This window comes from Schistocerca gregaria, chromosome X, assembly GCF_023897955.1.
Source record: "Schistocerca gregaria isolate iqSchGreg1 chromosome X, iqSchGreg1.2, whole genome shotgun sequence".
Taxonomy (NCBI): domain Eukaryota; kingdom Metazoa; phylum Arthropoda; class Insecta; order Orthoptera; family Acrididae; genus Schistocerca; species Schistocerca gregaria.
In genome coordinates, this window is record NC_064931.1 from 771213016 (window position 1) to 771229160 (window position 16145).

Below are 16145 nucleotides of genomic sequence, written 5' to 3' on the forward strand. Positions count from 1 at the left end.
CTTTAAGAGATAATTATAAGTTTCGACATCAATCCGCAAATAATTTCGCCAGTCGTTAGGTTCGCCCAACAACTCTCGCAGTAAATTTACGTTAGAAAACTGCTTTTGCTTTATCAGCCACTGTCTACACCATTTCGACCGCTTTCTCTGTTTCCTGCGGTTGGTCTGAATGTTTTTTCCAACACAAGTTGCGGACACAGATCACAACAGAACATTCTGCATTTCTATATTTCAAAATAACTGAATAAAATTTTTGACGTTTACGGGGAGCGTAGTTGCTTGCCACTGATATTTCTTTTCTACACCGACAGATGTCGGGCTAATAATAGATTGGGGTTTGTGTCGTGTGAACACACCACATTTGCAGCGATCTTTTGCATGTACAGACATCTGCGCCGATGTCTGCGCAGACAGATCGTTGCGTGTGGACCGGGCATACGTTGTACGTTGATCAGGTTGATGTGCAGAGTGAATCGATCTATACTAGATGCGAGAACAACAGTAGGCCTGTAGATAGTCGACTCCAGTGCGTCACATCGTTTGCACATCGACCGGATCAAACATCGATAGTTAAAATTTTGAAAACAAACAATATGTACCATCGATATATTCGATTACGATCGATATCTTTAGTGTGACTGCTGACAGCTGTTGTGGTTGGAGAAGCAAGTGTCTGGTCTCGGTATTGATTGTTGTGTGCAGATTTATTGACGAACGTTGACCGTTTTGTGTATATGTAAACATTTTCAATAGAATGCAGGCGTGTATACAGATTACAAGGAAAGTAGAATGCTTGAGCGTCACCCAGGAAATATGAAGAGGTTGTGAATCTGCAACCAAATATATAATTGAGATATAAATTTGCCTTTCGGCAACCTAGTAACTCTTATGCGAAAGTCTGTCCCAAAACATGTCGGCAGCGCCAGCAGAACGATGGCCGATCAGTTGGGTGTGGGCTCTGGGGTGATGGAGCTAAAACTGGGTCAGAGTTTTACAAGTAAAAATTCTGCATCATTTCATACATTACGATGTGAGTATAACATCTTTCACATTATTTTATACATGGTTACTTTATTCTCGAAGAATGAAGTCAATTTTGCCCTTGTTTACATTAAACGATCAATTGTAAACATGAAGCAGAAGCTTTGGTTTGATTTTTGTTTCGTCAACTTGCTGCTTAAACACTAGCTCCAAAAGAATCATTTTTTGTCAGATGTACTGTGCTGTACTCCACTGGACCTGTGTCTAGCCATGTATGATTTCCGAACACCACATTTAAATACAAAAGTACTTACTTTAGGGTGCACTGAAAAATATTAATTGTTGTTGGAGGTGATCCACTAACAGCCAATACGTATAACATTGTCGTGATATCGTTTTAATGCCCGAGTGTAACAGATTAAATACTTAAAGGTGCTCGATTTGCTTTGCAGAGTAGGGAAGTGCAGCAGTTTTTACCATCAGGATGCGCTCATTTTATCAATCTTTTCAGTTTTTTTTAACCATTTGCTTCCTTTAGCGTCTTCACATTTGTGTGTTTTCGGTAATTCTTTTAGTAATTTTATTTCATATGTTACTGTATGATCTCATTGCCTCCATGACCAGCATTTGCGCAGCAAAATTTTTAAAATACATTCAAAATTAGTGTGTTTGGACAGTCAGCAGCCTGTATTGCTACCACATAGACCTGTGTTACATACTCTTTTCAATGTTTGCATTTTGGTTTATCTCCGTAGTACAGTAATGAAACTGTGATACAACAGTTTGGCTGTAGAGGACCACATGTTCTGCTCTGCAGCAGGAATTGATCAGTGTCATTTTATGGCAAAATAATATGTTTAACTGATACAACAGCTTACTACCTAGTTTTCCAGATATAGCTATATTTTAATTTTAGTTCAGATAAAACTTTTAGTAACTTGTTATGTTAAATCTATGCTGCTACAGTAACAGCAACAACAGTTAGTAATAATACTACTGTTGCTACCACTGCCACAACAAACACCGGCATCAATGTTGCTTTTGTTTATTGTGAACATAGTAGTAGCAATAGTTTATGGTGACTGAGGTCAGATTGGTCATCGTAGTGTTACACTTGCTTTTATTAGCTTCAGGTCTTTGACTAGTTGTTGCAAAGGCCATTAGTTGGGCATACACTTTCCTTCAGTCCTTTTAAATTCATCTACATCTTTTCTCTTGAAACCACTGTGAAGTGCATGGCAAAGGGCATGTCCCATTATTCCAGTTACTAGATCTTTTCCCATTCTATTCACGTATGGTGTGCCGGAAGAGTGACTGCTTAAAGATCTCTGTGTGCACTGGGACTAGTGCAGCCTTGTATTCGAAATCCGAATGGAAGAGTCACATAGGGGTTTGTAGTATTTTCCTAGATTCTTTACTTAAAGTTGGTTCTAGAAAGTTTCTTAGTTTGTTTTCACGTTGTTGTTTCCATCTATCTTCAAGCATCTGCCAACCCAGTTCTTTCAGCATATTTGTAACACTCTCCCATGGGTCAGATGAACCTGTGACCACACGTACCAGCATTATTTGTATCCCATTAATGTCCCCTGTGGTATGGGTCCCACACACTTGAACAATATTCTAGACTGGGTTGGATGAGTGTTTCATGTGCAATCAAGTGATCAAAGATTTTTGTTGCTGAATAATGTACTCCTTTTTGAGCTACTGACAGCTTCAATAACAGATAGGACAGGTCATTTCTCCCTCTAGTGTTGTACGTATGAACATCACTGTTCTTCGCAAATTGAGATGGATTATTTGTAATGAATTTCATTAGCGAATATATGTACTCTGATGGTGCAGTTAAAATACCTGAATAAGTGCGTACATGACATCCTTGGGTGAACACCATTAATTATTCTCACTGCCTCTTTTGTGCTATCAGTACTTTATGTCTAAGTGGTGAGTTAACCCAGAAAACTAGACCATAAGACATTATTGAGTGGACACCCAAAAATTTGGAGAAATCTGCCCTGTTGACTGAACCCTGTTCATATGCTTCATCAGTTGGCGGTATGACTCTGTTCGTTGTACAGAACTGGATATAGCGAGTTTTTTCAAAATTAAGGGACAGTCCATTTTCTGTGAACCACTTAATAATTCTTTGTAAGACATTTTTAACAATATCTTCAGCTGCTTTTTCTGTAATGGAATTTATTATAACACTTGTGTCCTCTGTAAAAAGTAGTAGTTCTGCTTGGTGAACGTTAAGTGAGAGGTCATTGACATGAATAAGGATCAGCAGATGACCCAAAATTGAACCCTGTGGGACTCCCTTTGTGATAACTCTCCATTCACTAGAATTTACCACCCTCCCAACATTATTTGTGTTAGTCAGCACAACCTTTTGCTTTCTGTTTATTAAGTATGATTCAAACCAGCTGTGTGTATAGCCTTCAATTCGATAAAACCTGAGTTTTTCTGAGAGTGTGACATGATACACACAGTCAAATGCCTGTGACATGATACATACAGTCAAATGCCTTGGAAAGATCACAAAAAATACCAACTGGTGATAATTTGTTATTTAGGGCTTGTACTATTTGATGGATAAATGTATAGATAGCATTCTCAGTCGAGTAACCCTTTTGGAATCCAAACTGTGACATGCTGAGTAAATTATTTTCACTTAAATGTGAGACTGCTCTTGAAAACATAACTTTTTCGAATATTTTAGAAAATCAAGTCAGCAATGAAATCATAATCATTGAGTCGTAGGTATCTGAAAGAACGGAAATTGGTGTCTGACTAATGACTAGGTACACACCCGAGTCTTCAAACCCAAATTTTTCAAGAATGGTTAGCTTTAGGACAGCGCTATTGGACAGTTTTACTATTAAGAAATGCAGGTATCTATGCATTATGATTAAAAAAAAATCTGAATGATGTATTCTACTCTTCATACCTATTTCAGCTTAGTGGCCTACATACTAATTCCACAAAAAACTGAGGTCTGTAGGTCAACTCATTATTGAGTTGTGCTTGATTTTTTTTTTTTTTTTTTAATCATAACTTTGCACAGGGAAATTGTAGAGACCACATCCTGTGTGCTGTAACTCTGTATAATATAAATAATAATGAAAAGCATTGGGCATTGCAATTAGTAGTTCATACTTTCTCTTAAAGACGACTCCATCACAAAACAATGTCAGTCAAACTTGGCAGCAAGTCCTTTGGTGGGGGGGGGGGGGGGGGGGCTATGTAGAGAATTGAATCTCAGCTTGATTTTTTGCTGGAATTTTTATATAGCTAATAGCAATCCCAAGTGCAAAGAAGTATATCATAACAGACTTTATTCATTGACACAGAATAAAATGATAATGCTGCTTACACATGCAATCCACTTTCAACACTGTAGGGAATTGGTAAATAAAAACCATGTGTAGCCCTTGAAAAAGGGTTCCTGAAATATGTGTGTGTGTGTGTAAAAATTCTACAAAGAACAGTTTCATAATAAAGTTCAAAAATAAAGAAGGAGATTGTACTTTTAAAACTCTTTTGCTTTGCATATAACTTTGTTTTCCTTGACATCTTCATCCAAAAACAAAATAAGTTCACTGAAAAGTGAGAGATACCATTTTTTCACAGTACTTATTGTCAAGTTTATACAACTACACACTGTGACTTTGTAATAATGGGACATCCACCTTAATATGTAACTTTGGAGAAGGGGAACCAAACAGCATAATTCATTCTGAACCGTGAAAGGAATCATGATTCAGCAGGAGGCATGCAATTAATCTCAACATCTTTAAATTCATGTGATGCATGGGAAATGTGTCCTATGTACCAATTTTCATTGTATTCGAAAGCCTCATATTATCTGACTTGAAACTGTTCCCACAGAGCATTTTCATGAGCTTCCATAGCAACAATGCTTGCATTTACATCTGTTGGAAGTGTCTTCTTCATTAGAAAGGTGTAAGTAGCAGTAACTAGGTACACATGGTGAAGTCATGTTCCTGGAACTGTCCTCATTGTACAGTACCTGTGTTCCAAGAAACCTTCATATGGTTTGATCTCTTGTGAAGAAACAATGGACATGTGAACATCCCGTATTTTGTGCACATCTCTTTTAGAGTAAATAAAATAATCATTTTATTTACCACGACAGAAACGTAATCTATCCTTCCTTGTAAAAAATCTTGAGAAATTATAATTTTTGTAAAATATCAGTACATCTTGTTCCACAATTTCAGGTAACATCTTTTAACCTTTTCTGCTTTCTGGAGGAGCAGTTACACTCCTGCACTCTTTAACTTTTCTTTCTACATGAGCCATGTACTCTGTGACACCAACAGTACATGCCATGACGATGGAGAAAGTGGTAAAACTTGAATGTGTTCACTGCGATTTGAATTTTGGTTTCTTAGAGCACAGGTACTGTACAGCAAAAGACAGTTGCAGGAACACGATTGCACCATGCAGTCTAGTCACTGCTACTAACACCTTTCTAATGAAGAGACTTCCAACAGATGCAAATGGGAGCACTGTTGCAATGGAAGTTCATGAAAATGTTTTGTGGGAATAGCTGCAAGTTGGATAATATGTGGCTTTCAAATACAGTAAAAATTGATACATAGGATACATTTCCCAGGCATAACATGAATTTAAAGATCTTCAGTTTAACTGCGTGCCTCCTGCTGAACTACAGTTCCTTTCGTGGTTCAGTATGAATGATGCTGTTTGGGTCCCCTTCTCCAATGTTATATCTAAGGTGGATGTCCCATCATCACAAAGTCATAGTGTGCAGTTGTATAAACCTGACAATAAGTACTACAAAAAAAATGTACCACTCACCTTTCAGTTAATTTATTTTGTTTTTGGATCAAGATGTCAAGGAAAACAAAATTATGTGCAAGGCAGAAGAGTTTTAAAAGTACAGTTTCCTTCTTTATATCTGAATTTTATTATGAAACTGTTATTTGTAGAATTTTTACATCAATATAAACCAGTATGTAATTAAAAGTTATTAATGTCTCTCTTTCTTATGTTTCTGTGAAATTATCTTTTTAATTTACAGTAGCAGAATAAGAATTTATCATATGCTGAAAAGACATTTAACAGTGAAATTCAGTATATAAATTAAGAAAAATGATTAGTAACTGTTTTCAGCTCTTACCAGTTTGCAGTTGTGACCTATAGCCCAACCACAAATATTTTAGGAACCTTATTTCAAGGAATACACACGGTTTTCATTTACCAGTTCCCTGTAGCATTGGTTGTGAATGGTGTGCATAACTGGAAATTCATTTTATTCTATGTGAATGAAAAAAATGTTTGTTAGGATATTCTTCTTTGTACCTGGGATTCTACTAGCTATATAAACATTTCAGCCAAAAATCAAGCTGAGATTCAGTTGGCTGCGTACCCCCACAGGACTTTGAAGCTTGTCAAATTTCACATTTTTTGTGATGGAGTCGTCTTTAAGAGAAGGTAAGAATGACTAACTGCAATGCCAAATGCTTTACCGAGTGATATGGCACATTGGTTAGCACACTGGGCTCGCATTCAGGATGACGACGGTTCAGACCCACCTCTGGCCATCCTGATTTAGGTTTTCCATGATTTCCTTAAATCACTTCAGACAAATCCCGGGATGGTTCTTTTGAAAGGGCATGGCGGACTTCCTCTCCCATCCTTTCCTAATCCAATGAGACCAATGACCTTGATGTTTGGTCCCTTCTCCCAAATGAGCCAACCAACCAGCCAAGTGCTTTTCGTTATTATTTGTGCTAAATGCTAGGATTAAAGAGTTACAGTGTACAAGATGAGGTCTCTACTATTTCCCTGTGCAAAGTTAATGATGTTTTAAGAAATAACAAATTAAAGGAACAGCATAGAAAAAGTGTGGTTTTCAACATTTTTCATAAAAGATCTGAATGATGTATCCTACTTTTTATACTTATATCAACTTAATGGAGTACATACTAGATGCATAAAAAAATTGAGGTCTGTAGATGAACTCAGTATTGAATAGTAGGTCTCTGAAAATAGGGAACTGGTGCCTGACTAATGGCTGGGGACACATCCTTGAGTCTTCAAACCTGAATTTATTAAAAATGGTTAGAGTTAGGACAGTGCTATTTGGCTGTTTTACTATTAAGAGATGTAGGTTCAAATGGCTCTGAGCACTATGGGACTTAACATTTGAGGTCATTAGTGGCCTAGAACTTAGAACTACTTAAACCTAACTAACCTAAGGACAGCACACACAACCATACCCGAGGCAGGATTCGAACCTGCGACCATAACGGTCACGCGGTTCCAGACTGAAGCAGCTAGAACCGCTCGGCCATACCGGCCGGCAAGAGATGTAGGTATCCATGTACCAAATATGACTAAATTTTGAAATGGTCACCTTACGATCCCCAGTGAGATTGCATGGACTGGCCCTAACTGTAAATCAAGTGTTAAATAGGAAAACAACTGAAATAGTTAATGAGGTCACAACAGACACCTTTAGTAGGAACCTGCAGGCATCCACTGGAATGAAGTACACATAGTGATGGACATAAATTATAAACTTTGGAGTAACTAGACAGTTGATTGCAGTGGCGTAGTGAAGCTCTAGAAGATGTGGGTTTGCCAGCATTTCTCAATCGTTGATGTGGCATGCTGCGACTGTACATGTCCGTGGTTTCGTTGTGAGATGCCAACCTTGCTTTGACACCTTGTCCTTCAGACACCACCACATTCCTCTTCCCCAAACCTCCTCACTGTTGTTGTGTAGGGTGGATGCTCTGTGCCTGCAAGCTCAGTATCTACCTTGCAAGTTATCAGGAACACTAACTCAAAAACCAGTTACAGGATGCACGCCTGCATTCAGAAATGCAGACTTTGTAGTTGGGTGAACATTAAGTGTATCTTCTTGGGTGGCATGATGACCATATGGGGATGTTACATACATAGACATCTGTTCAGGTAGCTGAATGGATGGCAATGTGGGTGGCAGCAGGGCATCAACCACCGTGGGCAGCACAGTGGATTGTGCCGCCCGTGACTGTCAAAGAGACGGAAGCGACAGCTGGTGTGGACCCCAGTGACATGCTGGGCCTGTGGACAAACATTCTGGAGTTGACTCACTGACATAGAAGCACGCCACAGCTGGTTTTGTTGGTACAGCTGAAACCCTGTAGAACCTTGGATGACATGAGAAGACCATCTAGTGGCCTTCTTAATGACTCTGTGCTGGGAGGAATGGAATTTCTTCATGTGACTTTTGAATGAACCATTCAGCTTCACTGTTACACTGAGGAAACTGAAAAGATGCAATAGTCACATGGTGTATGCCATTGGCAGCACAAAACTGTTGGAAATTGGCTGTGGTCCATTGTTCGAGATAATGACATCTGGAAGCCAACAAGACAAAAAAATAGAAGATAAAACCGATACTATACTTGCAGTGGTGGATAATTTCATGGGAACAACAAAAGGAAACTTGCTGTATGTGTCTACCACTAACCTGCATTTGTTCCAGTATGGATCTGCGAAATCAGTGTTAATGTATTTAATGTATTGCCACGAGCCAGATGAGTGTGGCCATTCAAAAAAGCATTGCAGTGGAGCTGACTGATATTCTACAGAAACTTTCCAGTGAGATGTCATTTGCTCAATCTGAGCATCTATTCCGTCTTAAGTACAATGATGCCTGATGAATTCCTTCATGCAAACTATGCCCCAATGACCTTGGTGCAATAAAGACAAAACTTCCTGCTGTAGGGAGTGAGAAATCACAAGACACATATCGGCATTCTCTGTATGTAACAACAGGACACCTGATCCTGCAGATAGCACATAATAATGCGAAAAATTGTGAAGGTGGCACTGGATGAGGAATTTCTTTCAAACTGCATGGCTACCCATGGGGCATGTATTGCAACACAACCTGAAGAGCTGTGTCAGTCAGTTGGGGCAGTATGCTGAAAATCGAGGAAAATTTTGAAGACATTAAAAATTCTGAGAATCAATTTGAAAACATGATTCCCCACATGAATCAAACACTGTATCAGTACCGACTGCTAACCGAGACAACAAGTCAGTGTCCAGATGTTGGGCAATGAGCCCATACAACAACTCATGCTAATAATTTGACAATATCAGAGGACAGCATTGCAGTTTTTGCACTGTCTGAGGTGGGTCAAACTTGGCAGGATTGAACAAAGCCACCAAAGGGCAATGATCTGGCAGAAAATAGAACTTCCGTCCATACAAATATTGGTGGAATTTTGTAACACCAAAGATAACGGCAAGTGGATCTTTTTCATGCTTGACTGTAGTTTCACTATGCTTTGTTAAGAATTTTCAAGGCAAAAGCAACAGGTTTTTCAGGTGAACCAATTTTATGGGAAAGCATAGCTCCAATTTCTCAAGGAGTTGCATCCACAGCTAGCATGACAGGCTTAGTTGGAGCGAAGTGAGTAAAAAATTGCTGAAATGCATTCTGGGCCTCACAAAAGGAACATTTTTCTAGTGCAGCCAGTTGAGCAATGCAGCAATTTGCACATTGTTATCAACAAATGAGATATAATATGTGAGCTTTCCCATGACTGATTGGAACTCTTTAATGTTTCTGAGCACCGGCAGTTCTATAATTGCAGCCAAATGCGATGTAGGAGGATAAGCACTCTGTGTATGAATTATGTAACCTAAGTAGTTCAGTCCTTCCTGGAAGAAGGAACACTTTTCTTTGATGCACTTTAAGCCAGCCACAGCAATAACTTGAATCAAACACTCTAAATTTGCTAAATGTTCAACAGTTACAGAACCCTTGACTATAATATTGTCCAAATAGATTTTACAAGCAGATAGTTTTGCTGTTAACTGTTCCAAGAACTGTTGAAAATTGCAGAAGTTGAAGCAGTTCCAAGGTGAGTGTTCATAACAAATTATTGCATGGATGCTTGTCTAGTGGTAACTGCAAATATGCCTCACGCAAATCAATCTTTGAAAAGTATCTGCCCTGTCCCAGTCTGTCCATCAGTTCCTCTGGATGTGAAAGAGGAAAAGAATCCATGACAGTTTATGAGTTTAATGTTGCTTTAAAATCAGCAAGCAGATGTATGGTATACCACAAGAAGGCTTCTTGTGAATAACTGTGGGTGATGCCCATTGGCTTGCAGATACATGTTGGATAACCCGATTGTCTTTCCATCTGTGCAGTTCCTGAGCAGTTTGCTAATGTATTGCATGGGGGATAGACCGTGAATGAACATATTGCAGCTGTGCATTGTCTTTTGTTGTAATATGTGTTTCAAACAGTTCCTTGTACTGTACAAGTTTGATTTTTGTTAAGTTATCAGCGGAACAAAAGGCAGTTCGCTTACAGTTGGACACTGGTGATTCTCTTTCCTTAATTAATAAAGACACATATGACAGAATCAGTAGTCTACATTACATCAGCCTACTTTTGTTTCGTCTGCCTACAGTGGACATGAAACTTCATTCCTTGGCACGTGTAATTTTCCTGCCAACTTTTCGCGGAGTGATGAACTGTGTTTTGTTTATGCCTGCCTGTGTGTTGCAACGGACGATTTCCATGATACAGAAGTGCAAGATTCGATTTGTGCCATTGTTAGTGGCTTACCTAACCTTAACCCTATGCACTTGTTCACAGCTTTGCTGCAGTTGTGCATTTGCACAGTGGTGGCCATTGATTGTGCCTAGGTTGTCACATAAACTTACAATTTGAATGCGGCCATGCCGTCCACACTGTCAGCAAATTGCATGACAAGGACAAGCTTTCTGGCCATGATTCAAAAAGCACTGAGGACAAGACTGCCTCACAGAATGTTGTAATACATGGCATGTACCAAAAGATTGATAGATTTTACTTCTACACTTACTGTTTGTCTAAGTTCTTTGTTTAATCATTTTAGCACCATAATGTACGTGAGTGACTTGTGTACTATGAACAAAAGAAATACATAGAGCCTCAAAATCAACCTCTGTTGAGTCAACAATAGTTTGAGATTCCATGATAGACAGAAGTGTTTTTAGATCAGGATCTGTCAGTTTTAGAATTGCAGTGTGAATACACATATGTGATACATTCTGTGTGATTGAATCACAAAAGATGACATTACTGTAATTGATACCACAAGGACACTTAAACTTAGAATGCCTTGTTAGCCCTCTGAGTTGGCAATCCACTGTTTTAGAGTTTGATTGGGCTTCTACTTGTGACGAAGTAATTTAAACTTTGCAGGTGCAACCCGGATCTGACTATCGAAATGTTCATCCAGCAGTTTAACAATGTCGTCATACTTGACTGATTTGTGACTAGTATCTGGACACAGATTAACACATTGACAGTATACATTGGCATTGACAGTTGACAAAAAAAAGGCATTACACTCCTTACCATTGCGTAAGGGGGGGGGGGGGGTGACGTGAAATGTTTCCATCATCCACTCTTAAGATAAGAAAATGTGCCAATGTGACATCATGAGCCTACTTTACACTTCATGAACTTCTGAGCTGTGGCCTTCTGCACCATTACAAAGGCAGGTTTTAGGCACATTTGAGCCAAATTTCATGCTTCTGTGTCATGATTGGGGGGGGGGGGGGGGGTGAATGCCTGAGTTTAAAAGAAAGTGGTCATTTAATTGTTTTGCGCAGTGTATATAAACCTTCTGAAGTACATGAGTTCAGCAATGTGTGCTCTATGTGTAATTGCTGATGTTCGTGATAAATGCATTAAAAAATTGCCTTACTTAGCTTACTTCATTGGCTGGTGACTTATGAAATAATTTTATGGAGCAGTGTCACATGTAGGCAAAGTATTCATTGCACAAGTACATTACGTAAGGATAGTATCTGGTGTCTGTTATCAATGTAAGCAACTGTTTAGATGTACTAACAACAGCTTCACAGTACATTATATTTCTAATGACATTTGTTGTGAAGAATCGGACACCATTTGAAAATAATAGTAGCATTAATAAATACTGTGGTGAGTGAAATACAACACTAAGAACAAAAATACCTTCCACTGTCCACAGCTTAACCCTCTCACACACAGAAAGGAGCACGGAATGCAGCCATAAAAATATCTGACCACTTCTGATGTGAAATAGAGATAATGGCAGTTTTAAAAAAACAAATTGAAATTATTTTTGCTTGAGAATTCCTCCTACCTGATAAATGAATTTCTCAGAAAATAACTTGTATGTGGTTGAGTTATGTTTATAAGACTTTGTGGTAGCTTAAGATTGAAATACATCCAGTTATGTTACTGTCCAGCGTGTAGCCATTTTTTCACTGAGGAAATGTATCTTATTTGTAAAATTACTGACTTATTTCACATCGTAGCAAGTTGTCATGCATATGATCCATGGAACGTGGAAAAAAATTAAACCAAACTTCTGCTTGGTACTGGGCGCATAGAAGTTTGGGGAAATGATGAATGCGGTGGAACAACCTTGATGGTTCGTGGGGAATACAATGTGTAATTCGTGATGTTGAATAATAGGTGTGCAACTGTGGGATAATGAATGGTTGGTGGTGAAGGACAATAAGATATGATCCATGAAACCAATGCTCTGACCACAGCACATCTTATATCAGTCACTCTGATGTGTTTCCTAGTAGGGCATTATCATTTATTGCATATCTTTACTAATGGTGAACAAATTGTTGTACTACGTACTTCAACAGCTTGCACTTCATATTTTAATACCGCACAACTGCTACGGTCACAGGTTCGAATCCTGCCTCGGGCATGGATGTGTGTGATGTTCTTAGGTTAGTTTGGTTTAATTAGTTCTAAGTTCTAGGGGACTGATGACCTTAGATGTTAAGTCCCATAGTGCTCAGAGCCATTTGAACAATATTTTAATGAGAAGACAGAAGCAGACTTAGGTGGGTACCTACCCTCTATTTTAATTGATGGCAGGACAAATGGGACAAAAAAATTAAAATGTTGTGTGTTGCCTGGACTCCAACCTAAGCTTATAGGCAAGGAGCTTTAGTCTGTTGCAGAGTGACTTGCTCATACTTTTCAGTCTAGTAATCAACCAACTTCGTTTTTTGTTTCATAATGTTAGGTTTTTCTTATTTTTATCTTTAAATTTAGATCTCTCTCTCTCTCTCTCTCTCTCTCTCTCTCTCTCTCTCTCTCTCTCTCTCTGTGTGTGTGTGTGTGTGTGTGTGTGTGTGTGTGTGTGTGTAATCACCTCTATTACATGAGATTTTAGAATAGGCATAGACATTATGCGCCAAAAGAAATCTTCTCCTCCTCATTACCAGTTGAACCAGACAATTTTGCTGGTTTACAATCCTACATCCACGTACATATTCTGCAAGCCACTGTATGGTGCGTAATGGGGGGTACGTTTTACCACTACTAGTCATTTCCCTTCTTTTCCCACCCACAAATAAATCAAGGGAAAAACAACTGTCTGTATGCCTCCTTACAAATCCTAACGTACTTTATTTTATGTTAATGGCCCTTATGTGAAATGTGCATTGGCAGCAGTAGAATTATTTCTAGTTAGCTTCAAATGTCAGTTCTCTAAATTTTCTGAATAGTGTTCCTTGAACAGAACTTCTCCTTCACTCCAGGGATTCCCATTTGAGTTCCCAAAGCATCACTGTAAAGCTTGGTGTTGACCGAACCTACTGGTAACGAATCTAGCAGCCTGCAGACACTTGAGTAGTACTCAAGAATGGGTCACACTAGTCTTTTATATGCAGTCTCCTTCACAAATGACCCACACTTTCCTAAAACTCGACCATTCGCCTTCCCCACTATAGTCCTTACATGATCATTCCATTTCATATCACTTTGCAGCTTTGCAGTATTATGTCTAGACATTCAATCGATCTGACTCTGTTCAGTAGCACACCATTAATGCTGTATTTGAACATTATGGGATTGTTTTTCTTACTCATCTGCATTAATTTACATTTTTCTACAATTAAAGCTAGTTGCCACTTATCACCAACTAGAAATTTTGTCCAAGTTTTCTTGTATCCTCCTACATCACTCCACAAAGTCACCTTCCCATACACCACAGCAAACAGCTGCAGATTGCTGCTCATTCTGTCTGCAAGATCATTTACATATAAGGAAAATAATACGGGTCCTATCACATTTCCATGGGGCACTCCCTGTGATTCCTTTGTCTTTTATTGACTCTTGCTGTCGAGCACAATGTACTGGATCCTATTACTTAAAGAAGTCTTCGAGCCACTCACATATCAGGGAAACTATTCCATATGCTTGTACCTTTGTTAAGGGTCTTCAGTGGGGCACAATTTCAAATGCTTTTTGGAAATCTAGGAATATGGTATCTGTCTTTTCCCCTTCATCCATAGTTCACAGGAGAAGATGCAAGCTGAGTTTTGAACACACAATGCTTCCTAAACAATGCTAATTTGTGGATCTGTGGACAGAAGTGTTTCCTTCTTAAGGAAATTTACTATGTTGAAACTCGGAACATGTTCAGGGCTACTGCTGCAAACTGATGTGTAGGACAATGGTCTCTACTTTTATAGGTCAGTTCTTTTACCCTCTTTGTATCTAGGCATCACCTGCACTTTTTTCCAGTCATTTGGGACTTTGTGCAGGGTGAGAGATTTGTGAGAAATTCTGTAAGTGCCGTAGAGTACGCTTTGTAAAACCAAGTTGGGATTCCATTCAGACCAAATGACTTATTTGTTTTCAAATTTTTAAATTGCTTTTTGTGCCATTGACACATACTGCTATGTCCTCCACATGGGAGACTGTGATACTGAAACAATGTTATATTTGTGTGATACTCCTGGGTGAACTATTTCTTAAATGTGAAATTTAAAACTCCGGCTTTCTTTTGGCTGTCTTCTATTGCAGCACCAAATTGGTCAACAAGTGGTTGCATAGAAGCCTTCGACCTGCATATCAGTTTTACATAGAACCAGAATTTTCTCGGGTTTTCTGTTAGATCCTTTGCTAAAGTATGATGATGATAGTCATATGCTTCATGCACTGATCTTATTGTGGACTCATGATCCTCTGTTAACTTTCACCTGTTGTCATGTGCACCTTCTCATTTGAACTGACAGTGCGGCAGTCTCTGCTTCCCCAGCTTCTTCCGAATTCTGTTAGTAATCCACTGTGTGTCATTTCTGTCCTTAATCCACTTACTCTGCAAATACTTTTACAGAGTGTGATTTGCAATGCATTTAAACTTTGCCCATAATTCCTCCGCTTCTATCATACTGGGACTAAATGATGTCTAATTACTAAGTGGGATGCTAGCAACTGCTTATCTGCTCTTTCTAGCAAAAATACTCTTCTAGCCTTCCTGATAGGTTTGTTAACTTCAGTAACCATCATCACTGTGATGACATCGTGATCAGTAGTCCCTGTCTCTATACTGACACCATCAATAAAGTCAGGCCTGTTTGTAGCTACAAAACCCAAAATATTTTTATTGCACATGGGCTGGAGAACTATCTGCTCAAGACAGTTTTTGGAAAACATCTTCAAAAGTACTTTGCAGGACTGTCCTTTCATACCCCTTGCAGTGAATCCATAGATGACCAGTGTTAAAGTCACCTCCAACTAAGATTGCATGATCTGGGTTTTTCTATGCTACTGACTGTAGACTTTCTTCGAATGACTCTAAAACTGTCATGGTAGAATCAGGTGGCCAGTAATAACGTACAACAATTAACTTAATTTCACCTAGACTTGTTATAAGCATCCAGATAACTTCGCAGTCTCACTCAAAGTTGGCCTTATTAGAGACAATATTTTCATCAACTCCAATGAACACTCCCCTTTCCATGGTGTCTAATCTGTCTTTTCGATATACGTTCTACGACTCACTAAATATTTCAGAGCTACCTACTTGCAGGTTTCAGCCAGCTCTTGGTCCTGAGAATAATTTGAGCACAACGAATTTCCTGCAGATCATAAATTTGGGTACCTTGTTACAAATACTTTGACAATTAACTCATAAAATTTTGATGGTCTAAGTGTCACCCTCCATTGAGGGCCGACCCCCCCCCCCCCCCCCCCCCCCATCGTGGCAGATGCGCACAGAAGGTGCCTCGGCAGCAGAGTCTGTGAACGAAATGAGTGATACCTGAGGTATCTCTGCCACTGCTTAGCCCGAAAGTAGCAGGCTGAAGACAAC

At 39.0% G+C, this 16145-nt stretch overlaps 1 protein-coding gene across 2 annotated transcripts in view; it reads left to right on the top strand.

The window, feature by feature from the left end:
• Nucleotides 1–407: 407 nt before the first annotated feature.
• Nucleotides 408–16145, top strand: part of LOC126297770 (ELL-associated factor 1-like) — a 56357-nt gene continuing 40619 nt past the window's right edge. Inside the window, exon 1 of one of the 2 annotated variants that reach the window (XM_049988945.1) lies at nucleotides 408–1030. In XM_049988945.1, the coding sequence (XP_049844902.1) occupies nucleotides 889–1030 (142 nt within the window). In that variant the 5' untranslated portion in view covers nucleotides 408–888. The remainder of the gene's footprint in view (nucleotides 1031–16145) is intronic. The other variant, XM_049988946.1, reaches the window with a different exon arrangement.